The sequence below is a fragment of the Phocoena sinus genome, chromosome 16 (assembly GCF_008692025.1).
Source record: "Phocoena sinus isolate mPhoSin1 chromosome 16, mPhoSin1.pri, whole genome shotgun sequence".
In the NCBI taxonomy this organism is placed as follows: domain Eukaryota; kingdom Metazoa; phylum Chordata; class Mammalia; order Artiodactyla; family Phocoenidae; genus Phocoena; species Phocoena sinus.
The window spans coordinates 26,428,926-26,446,075 of NC_045778.1; the positions used below are offsets into that span (position 1 = coordinate 26,428,926).

General features: G+C 37.0%; 1 protein-coding gene across 5 annotated transcripts in view; it reads left to right on the plus strand.

The window, feature by feature from the left end:
- Nucleotides 1-17,150, plus strand: part of ADK (adenosine kinase) — a 502,519-nt gene that overhangs the window by 417,091 nt on the left and 68,278 nt on the right. For all 5 annotated transcript variants that reach the window (XM_032608840.1, XM_032608839.1, XM_032608837.1 and 2 more), the window contains one exon: nt 5,396-5,510. In XM_032608840.1, coding sequence (XP_032464731.1) covers nt 5,396-5,510 — 115 coding nt within the window. The remainder of the gene's footprint in view (nt 1-5,395; nt 5,511-17,150) is intronic.

The window sequence follows — 17,150 nt, forward strand, 5'->3', positions numbered from 1 at the left end:
TTCAACAAATATTTGCTGAGCACTGACTTTCTGCCTAACACTTGGAAAGCTTGAAAAATACAAATATCTAGCTATGACAGAAAAAAGCAAAACAAACAAACAATAGGGAAACAAATTTCAAACAGAGGGAACAAGAGTACATAGGCCCACAGACACGAAAGAACATAATGTACTATGTACTCCAGGAACTGACAGGAGGCCAGTGTGACTGGAACGGAGTGAGTGAGGAGGAGGTAGTATGAGACAGGATGGAGGCTGACACATCATATGAACCCCATAATTATTATAGGAGTTCCTATTTCGGAAACAAAGCAGAATATGCTGTGGTTAAGTGAGGCAATGTATGCAGACACCACAATTGGTATTCTATAAGAGTAGGTAGATTGTGACAGTATTGTTTAATATTTGTATCATCAACTTGTTAAAAATGGAATGAAGAGAATATATTCTGTTTTGGTTTTTTTTTTTTTTTTTTTAGTTTTGCTTGTGTTGGGTCTTTGTTGCTGCGCACAGGCTTTGTCTAGTTGCAGCAAGCAGGGGCTACTCTTCGTTGTGGTGTGCAGGCTTCTCATTGCAGTGGCTTCTCTTGTTGCGGAGCATGGGCTCTAGGTGCGAGGGCTTCAGTATTTGTGGCTCGTGGGCTGTAGAGCGCAGGCTCAGTAGTTGTGGCGCATGGGCTTAGTAGCTCTGCGACATGTGGGATCTTCCCAGACCAGGGCTCGAACCCGTGTCCCCTGCATTGGCAGGCGGATTCTCAACCACTGCGCCACCAGGGAAGTCCCGAGAATATATTTTTTAATTTGGAAAACAGTGCTAAATTTAAGGTGTGTGATCACCAGTGACAATAAAAGCATAATTGAACATTTATGAAATGATTCACAGTTTATAAAACCTTTTCTAACATATCATCGATATATTTAATATTCATACAAACCTGGTGGCTCGGGTAGGTAGGGCATGTATTGCCATATCAGTTGAACAGAAAAAATAAGCTGCATGACTTGTTCAAGGTCATATAGCTAAGAGACAATAGAGCCAGAATCAGAGCTCAGCTCTCTGAGTCTGGTACTCTTTACTATATAAACTACGCTTCTTTCGTTCTCACATTCTAACGTACTGGAGGAGGAAATTAGATTCCCAGTGACCTTGGAAAATGAGAAATATCTGGAAATTCAGAAGGTGAAATTCACTACGGTAAAATACAAGCCAGAATAATTAATAAAAAATATCCGACAGTGAGAGGCCCGCGTACCACAAAAAAAAAAAAAAAAAAAATATATATATATATATATATATATATATATCATATTTAAATGCAGGATCAGCAATGACTTACGAATGTGACATAAAATGATTTAGGATAAACATGCTCTAGTTTTTTGGTTACAACAACAGAAGCACATTGCCAGAATTCATAGAAGCAGTATAATCTGTGGATAACATGGAAGAGTATAATCCCTGGAGTTAGACTTTGTGGGTGCTAGTCCTGACTCCACCTCTTAGTATGCTTATGACTTTAGGAAGTTACTTAACCTCTCTGTGACTCAGTTTCCTCATCTATAAAATGGGGATATAGTAATAGTGCCTATTGCCTAGAGTGGTTAATATTCAATGAGTACTTTAGAGCTACATACACGGCTCTTGGTTTCTACATCTATGAAATAGGGATATAGTAATAATACCTACTGCCTAGAGTGGTTAAGATTTAATGAGTACTTCAGAGTGCTCATAGCTGTTTATACATGGCTCATAGCTAAATTATATGAGCTTTCTTCTACTTCTTCTTCCTTTTTTCTCTTTGTCCTCCCTTATTAGATACCATAATTGAATTCTCAATACTCAAAATTCTTGAGGCCCTTTCTAGAGATTTTGAGGCAACTTAGGATTTGACAATTTTGGAAAGTATTAAAATGACGGTAAATAGAAGAAATAAATTAATATTTATGAAGTACTTGGCATATGCTAAATATCGCATTAAGCTCTTTCACTTACCTTATCTTCTTTCATCCTCACAAAAAAACATTTTTATTTTGAAACAATTTTAGATTTAGAACGTTTGTAAAAATAGTACAGAGAATTTCCAGATACCTTCACTCAGCTTCCCCTAATGTTAACATCTTACATAACCAGAATGTAATAATCAAAGTCAGGAAATTAGCATTTGTACAGGGTCAGTAACTGAACTACAGAATTTATTCTGATTTTACCAGTTTTTCCTCTAATTTCCTTTTTCTGTTCCACAATCTAATCCAGGGTTACAGGTTGCATTTATTTGTCATATCGTCTTAGTCTCTTCCTATCAGACAGTTTGTCACTTGTTCCTTGTTTATGAATTTGATACTTTTGAAGAGTACCTGTCAGTCATTTTGTAGAATGTCCCTCAATTTAGGTTTGTCTGATGTTCTCTCATAATTAAATTGAGGTCATGCATTTTGGGCAGAAATACCACAGAGATCACCCTTCTCAGTGCATCACATCAGGGATGTAAATGGTAGCCCAGTGTCTTACTGTTGGCCAAGTTAACTTTGATCACTGGGTTAAGGTGGTACTTAATGTCTGTGAAGTTACTGTTTTCCCACTGTAGTGAATAAATATCTTGGGGGCAATATTTTGAGACTGTGCAAATATCCTATTTTACCCACTAATTTTAGCATCGCTAAATTTGATCACTGGGGTGAAGGGATGTCTGTCAACTTTCTCCACTGTAACATTTCTGTTTTCCCTTTTGTAACGAATAAGTATCTTAGGGGGAGATACTATGAGCCTATGCAAATATCCTGATTCTCTTCAGACTTTTGCCCACTGATTTTAGCATACTTCACTCCCAACATCGTTTAACACAAATATTATTGTCTTAGTTTTGTAGGGAGGTTTATTTACCTGCTTGAGAGGTATATTTACCTCCTTGAGGTCACACAAATAGTAAATCCAGCTGTGTCATACTCCCTTGTAATTTCATCATTCTGTTAAGATATGTTAACCCAGGTATATGGGAGAAGAATCTACCAGGGGATAGGGGAGGAGAGGCTACGGAACTCGAAATATATGTATTGTTAGGAAGACAAAATTGAGATTTTAAGAAAAGTTTTTATACGAGATGGGAATCAGCTGTTGAGGGCAAAGCAATGACTCCTCAAAGCATAGTGAGAAATTTAGATTTGGTGCACACTGACAGTGATCCAAGAGGGACAAAGTGGTTTTGTACGAACGGTGGATATCGATGCAAATATCAATAGAAAATATAGCTTAACCTTTCTGTAAAGATTTATCTTTTGTATTTGAAAAGTTTGTTTCCATCTTGAATTGCCATTTTTATAAGATTTAATCTGACATAAAAAAAATCTCTTTGATTAGGATACCAAAACTACCACAAAAAATACATCTTCTCACAGCGTTGGTATAAGACAACCGAATCTCACTCTTAATTTATTCCTTATACCACCTTAAAGAAGGACCTCTACTTAAAAAATATCCAGTACATGCATAAGATTCCACCCCAAGATGGTAAAGTGAATCTTTCTGGCATTTGCTTCTTACCTTTACTCAAGATAAACTGTACCCAATCATAAGCAAAAATCCTACAGCAGTAAAATATGTGTTTGATAAGGAGACTGAGAGAATATATGTAATTTTTTAGAGTATACATTTATTTGAGAGAGTGAAGACATTATTATCATAAGACATTGGCAATAACTAATAATAAGGACCCATTGTATAGCACAGGGAACTCAACTCAATACTCTGTAATGACCTATATGGGAAAAGAATTTTTAAAAGATATATGTATGTATATATAACTGATTGACTTTGCTGTACACCTGAAACTAACACAACATTGTAAATCAACTATACTCCAGTAAAAATTTAAAAAACAAACAAACAGAAAAAAGACATGCATTTTGTGGGGTCCTTTCAACTGTTGTCAGTCATTTCTAATAGTCTTTCCCCTCAAACTGAGGGAATTTCTTCTCATGTTATCAGAGTTCAGGCTTAGCTCTCTTCTAAAATAAGCAACCAGAAGTGGAATAGTCAGCCTGTTTGAAAGGTCAGCAGCATTATCCAATCACAAGTGGCTATTCTTTTCAGAAACAACAGTCCTCTGGAATCATGATGTTAGGTATGGGAGAAGCTTAGGTTCATATATCATCCAGAATTTCTTAAGTATTTTGTGAATAAACAGCATACAAATATTTCACTGATGACCATCATACTTTAAAAAAATCATGGTTTCTGATGTTGTCTGTAACCAGTGTGTCTTGTCTGCCTTACTTACCTAAATTCTTCTGTCCTGTATCCTAATTAAATTATTTTCTTAGATATATTTCCCCATTGGTATGTGTTTCCCTCTCCATAACTGTTTGAAACTTTACACAGTGATAGAGTAAACTACCAACAAACTGCAAACCATGGGCAATTTTACAGGCCCACTGAATTCAGACATGGGTTTTTAAGTTATTTAAAATTGTTGAAAACATTGATTCTGAATATCTAACCCATAGCTCAAGAGTTAGATTTCAAGACAGACATTTATGATGTAAAACTTTGCAGCCTATGTGATATGCAAAATAGCATGAGGGTTTCTAGAATTAATTTGTAATTTTTAAAACTTTATCTTTAAAAAAAGTAGTTCTTGGGCTTCCCTGGTGGCGCAGTGCTTGAGAGTCCGCCTGCCAATGCAGGGGACGCGGGTTCGTGACCCGGTCTGGGAAGATCCCACGTGCCGCAAAGCGGCTAGGCCCCTGAGTCATGGCCGCTGAGCCTGCACGTCCGGAGCCTGTGCTCCGCAACAGGAGAGGCCACAACAGTGAGAGGCCCGCGTACCGAAAAAAATAAATAAATAAAGTAGTTCTTTCTCTTATTTTAGTTCTTTGAAAAATTTGGCATTATAGTAACCATTATTTCCAGAATCAGCATAATTATGCTCTGTAAACCTCTAAAATAATTTAATATTACTCTTTTTACAATCTCTCATTAATTGGAAATTTGAAAACTGTGTTTTTGTTGATATCAAAGAAATGTTAATTTTTAAAAATATGATAATAGTTATATGGTTATGTTTGAGTCATTACCTTTCAGAAATACATACTAAAGCATTTACACGTGACACTAGTATCTGAGATTTGCTTCAGAATAATATGAAAGGCAGGTGGATAAAGGTATATAGATGAAATAAGCGTCATCATAAATTTAAAATTGTTGCATCTTGATGGTGGGTTCCTTGAAGATTGTTATTCTATTTACTTCTGTATGTGGTTAAAATTTTTAAATAATAACTCTTAATACATCTTCAGGTCTCTCTTACTTTGAACACGAGAAGATAAATCCTTAATCTACTGATAAAATTTTAGTTTATTGTATTGGTTATGAGAATTTTTTTCCTCCTTTCTATTAATAGACTGAAGACATTAAAGAAATAGCCAGAAAGACACAGGCTCTTCCAAAGGTGAACTCAGAGAGGCAGCGAATCGTGATTTTCACCCAAGGGAGAGATGACACCATACTGGCTACAGGTACATGTGGAAACTGTGGGAGAAACCCAGTATTATGGGGATTAATCACTCTAACAAAATTCTATATTTTTTCTATTTTAATTTATTCAAAGCAATGTACTTTTTCTTTTTTTTTTTTTACCACCTTCATGTCTTTTACCCCATCTCACCTCCACCCCCATTCCCACCTCTGGCATCCACCAGTCTATTCTCTGTATCTATGACTTTGGGTTTTGTTGGGGTTTTTTAAATTCTTCATGTAAGAGATATCATACAGTATTTGTCTTTCCATGTCTGACTTATTTTGCTTAGCAAGGTGCCCTGAATGTTCATCCATATTGTTTCAAATGGCAGCATTTCCTTTTTTATGGCTGAATAACATTTCAGCGTGTGTGTTTGTGTGTGTGTGTGTGTACCACATTTTCTTTATCCATTCTGAAGTCTGTCCATCCTGAGTGTCTCTCAGTGGACACTTAGTTTGTTTCCATGTTTTGGCTATTGTAAATAATACTGCAACGAACATAGGGGTGCAGATATCTCTTTGGGTTAGTGTTTTTGTTTCCTTTGGCTAATTGCTCAGAAGTAGAATTGCTGTATCATATGGTAGTTCTACTTATAATATTTTGAGGAGTCTCCATACTGTTTTTCATAGCAGCTCCATCAATTTACATTCCCACCAACAGTGCACAAGGGTACCCTTTTCTCCGTATCCTTGCCAACATTTATTTCCTGTCTTTATGATGACAGCCATTCTAACAGGTATGAGGTGATACCTCAGTGTGGTTTTGATTTGTATTTTCCTGATGATTAGTTATGGTCAACACCTTTTCATGTACCTGTTGGCCATCTGTTGTCCTCTTTTGAAAAAATGTCTATTCAGATCCTCTACCCTTTTTTTTTTTGCTGTACGCAGGCCTCTCACTGTTGTGGCTTCTCCCGTTGCGGAGCACAGGCTCCGGATGCACAGACTCAGTGACCATGGCTCATGGGCCCAGCCGCTCCACGGCATGTGGGATCTTCCCAGACCGGGGCACGAACCCGTGTCCCCTGCATTGGCAGGTGGACTCTCAACCACTGCGCCACCAGGGAAGCCCCTCTACCCATTTTTTAACTGGATTATTTGGTTTTTTGCTATTGAGTTGTATGATTTCTTTATATATTTTGGATGTTTAACCCTCATCAGGTACATGACTTGGAAATATTTTCTCCCATTCCATAGGTTGCCTTTTCATTTTATTGATGGTTTCCTTTGCTGTACAGAAGTTTTTTAGTTTGAACTCCCATTTGTTTATTATTGCTTTTTTGGCCTTTGCTTTTGGTGTGCAATCCAAAAAAATCATTGTTGATCAATGTCAAGGACTTATCCCCTTTGTTTCCTTCTAAGAGTTTTTTGGTTTCAAGTCTTACCTTCAAGTCTTTCATCCATTTTGAGGTGATACTTATGCATGTTGTAAGATAGTGGTTCAGTTTCATTCTTTTGCATATGGCTGTCTGGTTTTTCCAACGCCATCTATTGAAGAGACTGTCCTTTCCCCATTGTATACTCCTGGCTCTTTTGTCATAAATTAATTGACCATACGTGTGTGGGTTTATTTCTGGGCTCTCTGTTTTGTTCCATTGATGTATGTGTTTGTTTTTATGCTGCAGTACCATTCTGTTTTGACTACTCTATCTTTGTAATATCATCTGAAATCAGGAAGTGTGATGCCTCCAGCCTTGTTCTGTTTCTCAAGATTGCTTTGGCTATTCGGGGTATTTTGTGGTTCCCTACAAATTTTAGGACTGTTTGTTATATTTCTGTGAAAATATACCTTTTATTGTTTTTGTTTAATAAATACACCTATCTTCTCTCAGTAGAAAAGATTTCATTTTCAAGAACTTAATTTATTAAAATTCAGTTGAGTAAATCCACATTGATTTAGTTTATTTACTTTGATATTTTGGAGATATTGTCAGTCTAAAAATGTCTTTCTTGAGAAAAAAAAGACATTTTACTTACCAAATACCTGTGCTTGAATAAAATAAATTTATCTGATTAGAAGCAAATAGAATTCAGAAATAAGTTATTTCCTTAGAGCTTCCCTGATGGCTCAGTGATTGAGAGTCCACCTGCCGATGCAGGGGACACAGGTTCGTGCCCCAGTCCGGGAAGATCCCACATGCCGCGGAGCGGCTGGGCCTGTGAGCCATGGCTGCTGAGCCTGCGTGTCCGGACCCTGTGCTCCGCAACGGGAGAGGCCACAACTGTGAGAGGCCTGTGTACCGCCAAAAAAAAAACAGTTACTTACTTAGTTTTAAACTTCAAGAACAAAACCTCACTTTTGTTTTTACTCGGCCATCTATTTTATAGCTCTCACATAAATAGAATAGAGGGAACTTCCCTGGTGGTCCAGTGGGTAAGACTCAGTGTTCCCAATGCAGGGGGCCCAGGTTCGATCCCTGTTCGGGGAACTATATCCTGCATGCATGCCGCAACTAAGAGTTCACATGCCGCAACTAAAAAAAAAAAAAAAGATCCTGCATGCTGCAGTAAAGATCCCATGTGCCTCAACTAAGACCCAGTGCAGCCAAAATAAATAAATAAATAAATATATATATATATAATTTTAATAATAAATAGAATAGGAATTTCATCTAGTAAACAAACATTTATTGATTAAAATGAGTAATATTGTCAATATGATGCTGCCTACTATTAAAGCCAAAATACAGAACTTTAAATACTCTCTGAACCCTTAGGATTAAAACCAGTTAATTTATAATTATTATAAACAATTATTATAGCAATTATTATAATATAGCAATATAGCAATTATAATATAGCAATATAGCAATATAGCAATTATATTATAATATAATTATTATAAACAATTATTATGGCAATTATTACCTTTATGTTTGTTCAGTACTCTGCTGAACACTGAAATTTAAGATAGACTTAAATATCTAACTGGAACATAAAATTGGTACACATCGAAGTATGAATACGACAAAGTATAATTATATTTCTTAATTATTGGTACAGAGTATATGGGTTGTATTGACTCAAAGGAGATCAGTAAAGCTTGAAGAAAGAAGTTATAGTGAATATGGGGTAAATTTTTTATTGAATTAAATATATAAGCCTGAAATGGGTGAAAAAAGAAATTATTGTCAAATTATGGGGAGAAGGAACCCTACAGTTAATTTATTTCAACTTTCTTATTTTAGAATTGTCAAAAGCAAGATTGAGAAATTTACTTAAAAAAATATGTTTCAAAATAATTCAGTGAGTGGTAAATAGTGAAGTGGGGTTATAGATGAAATGAAATTTGTCATGAGTAAATAATTGTGGAAGCCATGTGATGGATATATGGGGGGATGGTCATTATGCTATTACTTCCACTTCTATATATGTTTAAAATTCTCCAAAATTAAAAGTATATAAAACAGAAAGAAATGTAAAAAGTAATTTTTCAGCCAAAATTCAGAGATATTAAGTGTTTTTTCCCAAGACACATTGATATCCTTGCTATGCCTTGAATTTTAGGAAGGATTTAAAGGAAAGAGGGCAGGGCTTCCCTGGTGGCGCAGTGGTTGGGAGTCTGCCTGCCGATGCGGGGGACGTGGGTTCGTGCCCCGGTCTAGGAAGAACCCACATGCCGCGGAGTGGCTGGGCCCGTGAGCCATGGCCGCTGAGCCTGCGCGTCCGGAGCCTGTGCTCCGCATCGGGAGAGGCCACAACACTGAGAGGCCCGCGTACCGCAAAAAAAAAAAAAAAAAAAAAAAAGGAGGGCAGTCCAGTCAAAGAGGATCATGTGAGCAAAGGCACCAGGTAGTATATAATCTTTAATTGTGACAGGAAAAGCCATGTTGTTGTTAATTTGTACAAGAAAGAAAAGAAATAAGTCATGAAAAGATATCCCTTCATTGATAATAACTATCTGGATTGCTGTCTTCCTGTAGTTTGTGGCCTGTTCCTGTCTTAGCAATAAACACTGTTTGGAAAAGTGAAAAACATGCAGATTTCTTATAGGAACTGTTATACTGCTTTCAGATTCATAAAATGCAATTTGTTGCTCTTTATGGAGACATTTATTTTAAGGCTTTATATATTCCAGATCTACATATTGTACAAGTGTCTTCCTCATTGTGAATTTGCACAATTTTCCCAAAATTGAAACCTTTAAAATTAGCTTCCCCTTCCTGTGACTGAATTTCCTTGTCAACTCATTTTGTTCTTTATTAAATCTATTAAACCATTCTTAGGGATGCTTACCAGCAGGAATTTATTTGCGGAAAGACGCTGGCTAATCTTTGCTGTTCCTACTATATGAAAATGAACTTAAATTAGAGGATGCACTATATCTGCAATGCATGATAAATACAAGATGGATAGAGAATCTGTTCAGCGGTGTCAGCTACAAAAGCAAACATGATAAATGTTAATGCAGTTTTGAGCCCTGGGATAAGCTATTCAATGCACAAGCATAGCTGAATCTCTTTGCTATGTTGTTATTCATGGCAGCCAAATAAATGTCAATAATAAAAGAGAATTAAAGATTTTCATTTCCCAGAGGCAATCCTCTAATACGGCTTGATCTTTCATTTCATTTGTAATTCGTTCTCATGTCAGGATGCAATCATTCGCCAGGCTCTGGGTGTCATGTTAAGTCATTTAATAATGATTAAGAACATAAAAATGCTTGGCCTGTGGGGCAATTCACAGAAGAGATGCCAATTTGTTATTGTTTTTCCTCCTTTCCTCTTGAATATGGATCAGCTTTTTCCCACCTCCTAGCATAAAATACTAATGGAAGATGGGGAAGGAATGTGTCCCTTAATTTACCGTAAGTGACATTCCAGAACGGCACAAGGCAGTGCTAGCACACTTAATTAAAACACTAATTAGGAATTAGTGTTTTAGTTCCTTAAACCTCACTCTGTAGAATACTTTTAAATGATCACTGCTAAGTTTGTGACATTTAGCCATAATGTAACAAAATTAGTTTCCTTGGTATTTAATTCTGGAGACCTTTCTCCTTTTGAGATACAGAGTCTGTAAACTACTTTCTCTTATTTTATAAATGTAATTCTTTGAATTTCTCTCCTATGAATTGCTTGTGAATCTAAAGCCTTTTCCACGTACCCTATTTTTTTGGTCACGTCTATTTCATTTGGGTATCCATCCTCTATCCTTGCAGCCCAGAGGTTTTGTCACATACCAGCCCAGAGGTTTTGTCACATCACTGGTTCCTTGCTTACAGGATAATTGAGTTCCGAGCTTTTAGCGGGGTGAGGGGACCTGAGGGGGGACTGGAAAGTAATGAGTAAGAGACTAGGGATGAAGGGCAGGAAGGAAAAGATGATTCTATCCATTTTGATCCTTTTAATGTTGACTAGCCTGTTAGAGGAATGGGAGTCAGGTTAGGGAAATCGTTTCTGTGTCTATAAACTTTAGAAAAACTAATACTACAGATTACCTACTGGAAAGCAGCTGCTAATAAGGTCTTCATATATTAACATCTTACTATGATAAGGACTGTAGTGAAAAAAATACAGATTTTCTACATACACATGTGTAAATATATATACATATACATATATATGTCCTTATAGGAAGTTTAAATTTCTCCAAGTTTCCGTACTAAATTTATCATTAAAAATTGGAGGAAGCAATAGGACTTTTGTTCTAAATTGAAAATAATGCATTTTACACAGTGGCTGTTACGAGACAATAAAATAGGTCCACTGAAGAATAAACTGTAGACTTTTCTGAATACTTTCAGAGTGCTTTCTGGGCTGTTTGAATTGTAATTTTGCTCAGACAGAAAAAACAGACTAGGTCAGAGGTTTTCACCTGGAAGACTGGTGCTGTTATATTAGAATCACCTAATGGGCTTTTGGTAAATAGAGCCCTTCCTTCATAAAAACACCTTCCCCTCAACCTGATACATCCCTGTGAGGAGTTAGAATATACATCCTCAAGAAGATGTCTAAGAATGGGGGTGATAGAGTCTGAGGGAAGGGGAGTGTAGGATTGTGTATTTGTTGAAAAAGCTCCCTGAGGTGATATAGCAATGCTGTCTATCCTCCATCTCTCACGTTGAGAACCATTGGATTAGATGATTTAATAATGTTGCTGCAAGTTCTATGATCCTATGGGATAATGGAAACAAAACCTTTTAGCAGCTAAGCATCTAGTACTTCAATAAGTCACGCCTTGTTGAATGCTTCTCTTTCTCAATAAATCACAAAGTAACGAGGACCCATCCACAATAACAAGCAATCTACATACTACTTTATTTTTTTATTTTTTTATTTTTAATTTATTTATTTTTGACTGCATTGGATCTTTGTTGCTGCACGCCGGTTTTCTCTAGTTGTGGTGAGCGGGGGCTACTCTTCGTTGCAGTGCAGGGGCTTCTCATTGCAGTGGTTTCTCTTGTTGCAGAGCACGGGCTCTAGGCGCACGGGCTTCAGTAGTTGTGGCATGCAAGCTCAGTAGTTGTGGCTCGGGGGCTCTAGAGCACAGGCTCAGTAGTTGTGGCACACGGACTTAGATGATCCGCGGCATGTGGGATCTTCCCAGACCAGGGCTTGAACCCATGTCCCCTGCATTGGCAGGCGGATTCTTTACCACTGCACCACCAGGGAAGCCCTACATACTACTTTAAATTGTCTCCTGCCTCTGGCATGCTTGTAATTTGAGATAGTCACATTGTAGTGTCCTTTGTCATTTCATTATGGGTAAATAGGGTTATTGAAGTTTCTTGCCTTCATGTTCTTGAGTCCTTAAACTTGTCACCCCATTTGCTAGTTAAATTGTCATGTTCTTTGAAAACACTCAGTGCTGTCCATTACTCTCTAAGAAAAGATCAGTGTGATTTGCAATTCTGGAAGGCATAAGGCACAGAAGGTGTGCAAAAGAAAATGCAAACTCTGAAGGAAAACAATCTCAGCAGCTGGAAGAATAATGTCAGCACATCATCACAACTCCTACTGCTACAAAATATTATTATAAATCACTTTGAAAATGTTATCTCTACTGCAGCCAAACCAATTTTAAATCATGTTCTTGTTGGCATAGGTTGGTAATGGCGTGGATGGAACAAATTAAGTAGCATTCTTTCAGAGTGTCTATGTATGGCATTCATAGAAAAAAGTTCTTACCAGATGAGGTTTTACAGAATATATATCAATATTTCTTAACTATGAATATAAACAAGTAAGTTATTAACTCATGTTCCATTTTTAGATTTTTGTAACCATAAAAGACAAAGTCCTTTAATTAGCCAAGAGGTCGAACATAATTTAGAATGACATATGTGGAACTGTCACATTCCTGACAAAGTAATATCTTTGGGGCATGGTATGTGTGGTTTAGTGATCTCATGCCTGTCAAGAAATGAGACTTCTTTCAACTCCCACCTTTCTATCAAAGCTAGAAAGCAAAATGGGAGACAGCCTACACTAGGCAAATGTTAGCCTTATTATAGCATTTATTTTTGGAAGGACCCTTATTCAGATTTATTGAGGTATAGATTACGTATAGTAAAATGCAGATGTATTTTACCAAATAACGTGTAACCACCATAATCAAAATATAGAACATTTTGTATGGTTTATTTTGAAATATAGTATGGATACAAAATTGGTACAAATTTTCACTATGTCAACACACCTGTGCCAGCTACCACCAGATCAAGTAATAGAACACTTCTAGCACTTTAGAAGCCACCTCTTGTGCTCCCCTCCTAATCATTACCCCCACCAAATGTACTTATTATTTTGGCTTCTGCTGCTAACAATTTGTTATGCTTCTTTTTAAAATAGAATCACCCAGTATATAGACTTTTTTATCTTGATCTGTCCCCATAATTTTTTAAGCAGTACCTTACTTTTGACAACATAACATGCTCTAGGCTCTTGTATTTACCTACCTTGGTCCAAGAATTGACTACTACTTCAAATAACCCCGGTTCCTTTTATTAGCAAATGGTATTTAGAAACCCAGATCTGGGTGCTAGATATGTTCATTGCTACTTGAGAGTCATTTCTTCTAGGCCCTCTTACAAATAGATTGGCAATATATGTATGTATAACAACTCATGAATCTATACCGATCTATATTTATTCCTATATCTATCTGTCCATTTATATATTTAAATTCCATGAGTTCAAACTGATACCTTTGATTCCAGTCCAACAAGAGAGTTCATTCTAGCCTTCTCCCTTTCCTTATTTATAACTTCCTCTGACATTGAAGTTCTGGTTTTCATTATGTAAGATACATTTACTATTTGTTCTGTCTTAAAGTAGTTTTGAATTGCTTACCCATACCCTTGTATGAAACATATTTCCTTAATGTACAGTGTTAGATTATAGTCCTTTTTGTCTTTGGCCCTACAGTATCTAGTCAAAATACTGTTATCCAAAAGTAACTTTGTTAGTTCTTTTATTCTATCCACTTCATTGTGGTTACATTATTTATTTGTAATGCAGTTATATTCATTTGTTAGAGTTTGTATTCCATTTTGGTTTCCTTTCATATCTGTGTTGGATTTTTTAATAATTAAAATTCACTCTTTATGGTGTCAAGTTCTCTGTGTTTTGAAAATGCATACGTTTATGTAACCACCACCATAGTTATAATTCAGAAGGGTTCCGTTTTTCAGTTCCAGTTTTCCAAAGTGATGGTACCAGTTTATACTCCCACCAGTAGCATATAGAATGGCTTTTTCCCCCCACAACTTCACCAGCGTTTGCTGCTATCCACCTTTTTAGTTTTGTCATTTTGGTGAGTATGTACTAGTATCTCATTGTGCTTTTAACTGGAATTTTCCTATTGTAATGAGGTGGAACACCTTTTCACCTGCTTCTTAACATCTGTATATCTTCTTTTGTTGAAGTCTTTTTTTTTTTTTTTGGCTGCATTAGGTCTTCATTGCTGCACGTGGGCTTTCTCTAGTTGCAGTGAGCCAGGGCTACTCTTCGTTGCCGTATGCGGACTTCTCATTGCAATGGCTTCTGTTGTTGCCAAGCACGCTCTTTAGGTGCATGGGCTTCAATAGTTTTGGCACGCGGTCTCAGTAGTTGTGGCTCGCGGGCTCTAGGGCGCAGGCTTGGTAGTTGTGGTGCAGGGGCTTAGTTGCTACACAGCATGTGGGATCTTCCCAGACCAGGGCTCAAACCCGTGTCCCCTGCACTAGCAGGTGGATTCTTAACCACTGTGCCACCAGGGAAGCCCTGAAGTCTTTTGCTCTTATTAGATTGTCTTATTGATTATAATTCTTCTTACAGTCAGCATGCAAGTCTTGTTACAAAAGCCTTTAATTTTAATATAGTCCAATTTATAATGTTTTCTCCTGTGGGTAATAACTTTTCATGGTCTTTGAAGAAAATCTTTGCATATGCCAAGCTCATGAAGATATTTTCCTATTCTCTTTTTCTATAATTTTTATTTATGTTTTTATCTAGATCCACAGTCCATCTAGAATTAGAATCAGTTTTTATATACGGTGTGGGCTAGAGGGCATGATTCATTTATTTTGTGCATATGAGTAACCAGTTGACCCATCATCATTTATTAAAAGGAACATCCTTTTCCTAACTGCACTGAATTGGTACCTTTGTCACATTTCAAGTGACCTTATATCTGTGTCCCTTTTTCGAGACTTTATCCCATTGTTCTCTTTATTCTTGTACCAGTTTACACTGTCAGTTTCTGTTTATAATCAGCCTTTTTATCTGGTAATGTGAGCTTTCTAATTCTGTTCTTCAGGATTGTCCTGGTTCTTCTTGGCCCTTTTCATTTCTAGGTAAATTCCAGAATCAACTTGTCACCACCACCCCCAGAGTTTGTTTGTTTTTTTTCCCAAATCCTTAATAGAATTTTTATTGAGATTATATTGAATCTGCATTTCAATTGGAGAGAATTGACATCTTTATAATATTTTAGTCTTATTCTTTGAATAAGAGGTTTATATAATATTTCCATTTTCTCTGACTGCTTTTTGGAATTTCTCTTTGACTTTAACTTTGTATTTGGTTTTTTTGTTTTTGTTTTTTTTTTTTGCGGTACGAGGGCCTCTCACTGTTGTGGCCTCTCCCATTGTGGAGCACAGGCTCCAGACGCGCAGGCTCAGCGGCCATGGCTCACGGGCCCAGCCGCTCCGCGGTATGTGGGATCTTCCCAGACCAGGGCACGAACCCGTGTCCCCTGCATCGGCAGGCGGTCTCTCAACCACTGCGCCACCAGGGAAGCCCTTGTATTTGGTTTTGGTATTCCTTGTATTTATCCTGCTGGGGGTTTTAGTGTTCCTTGAATCTATGGTTGATGACTCTTAACAGTTTTGGAAAATTCTCAGTAATTATCTCTTTAGATACTGCATCCCTGATTTTCCAACTGGAGACCAATTACACATCTCTTAGGCCTTTTTTATTGTGTCCCATATATCTTTTATGCCTTTTTTGTATTTTTTGTATTATTTTTTGTATTTTTTTAGCTTCAGCTTGTGTGTTTTGCGGTGACCTAGCATTTAGTTCACTAATCCTCTCTTTTTTGCTTTGTCCCATCTGTTGAGTTCCTTATTTCAGTAATCACATTCTTCTTTTTCTAAATTATTTGATTCTTTTTTATTGATCCCAGTTTTATAGTGTAATCCTCTACCTTCTCATTAATTTTTCAAACATATTAATCACTGTAATAGTAAATTGCATGTCCAGAAACTATAATGTCTCAGTCATCTGTTGGTCTGTTTCTTTTGTTCCTAATAAATTATAGCATTTCTGTTGGTGATACTGTATTCCTGTAGAAAGCAGCTAGAGTAAAGCTAGATCAAAAACTTAACTAGCTCAAGGTTTTGTTGCAGGTTTTATAAGATTCGATCTACTTCTGTATTTTTTTTCCCACTCCTGAAATGCTGTCTCTCTCCTGAAATCTCACCTGAAATCATGGCATATTTACTAGGGTCCCTACTCATTGGTAGGTTCTCTTTGCACCATATAACTGCCAAAAAATTACTCTGCCTTTTAGAGGTCTTCTGCTTAGTATCTTGGCCTTTTGTCCTGCTGCCTTACAAATTTGGCAAGCACCTCAAAGGAGAAAACCCCTGAGAATAAGGCTTACTCCACTGTGTTCCCCTTCAGGATCACGCGACTTCAATTCTGATTGCCTTGGCAGCCCGAAACTCCAGTTTTTGTCTCACCAGCCCTGGAGACTGCCAAAAGCTCTGTTGGCTTTGCTGCCTCTTAGCAAGAGCCAATTGCCTAGATTCTCAACCTCTCACCCAGCACCAAGAATTTGCAGGTCAACTTTTAGCACGTTAGCCTAGGTCTTTAAGGTTCTCTTTTCTCAGAGATCTTGTCCCATCAAGCCTTGCTTCATTTATTGTTTTAAATTTTTTTTTTAATTTTTGCAACTTTTCTAGCTGTTTATGGTGTAGGAGTTGGTTTATTACAAGCAGTAGCATTAGCGCCTAAATTAAAGTCCTCAGTCAATATTTTTTATTATAAAATAGAAAAATATATGGTCCTGGAAAGTTAAGTGGGCTTAGCTATTTGTTATATAAGGTTGTTAGCTGATTTAGCAATACTACCCTCCATAATTCACTTTGAGAACTGCCAGATTAGGTAGAGACAAAAACAGCTGGATTAGAACCCAGCCTCTTGAATCTCAGT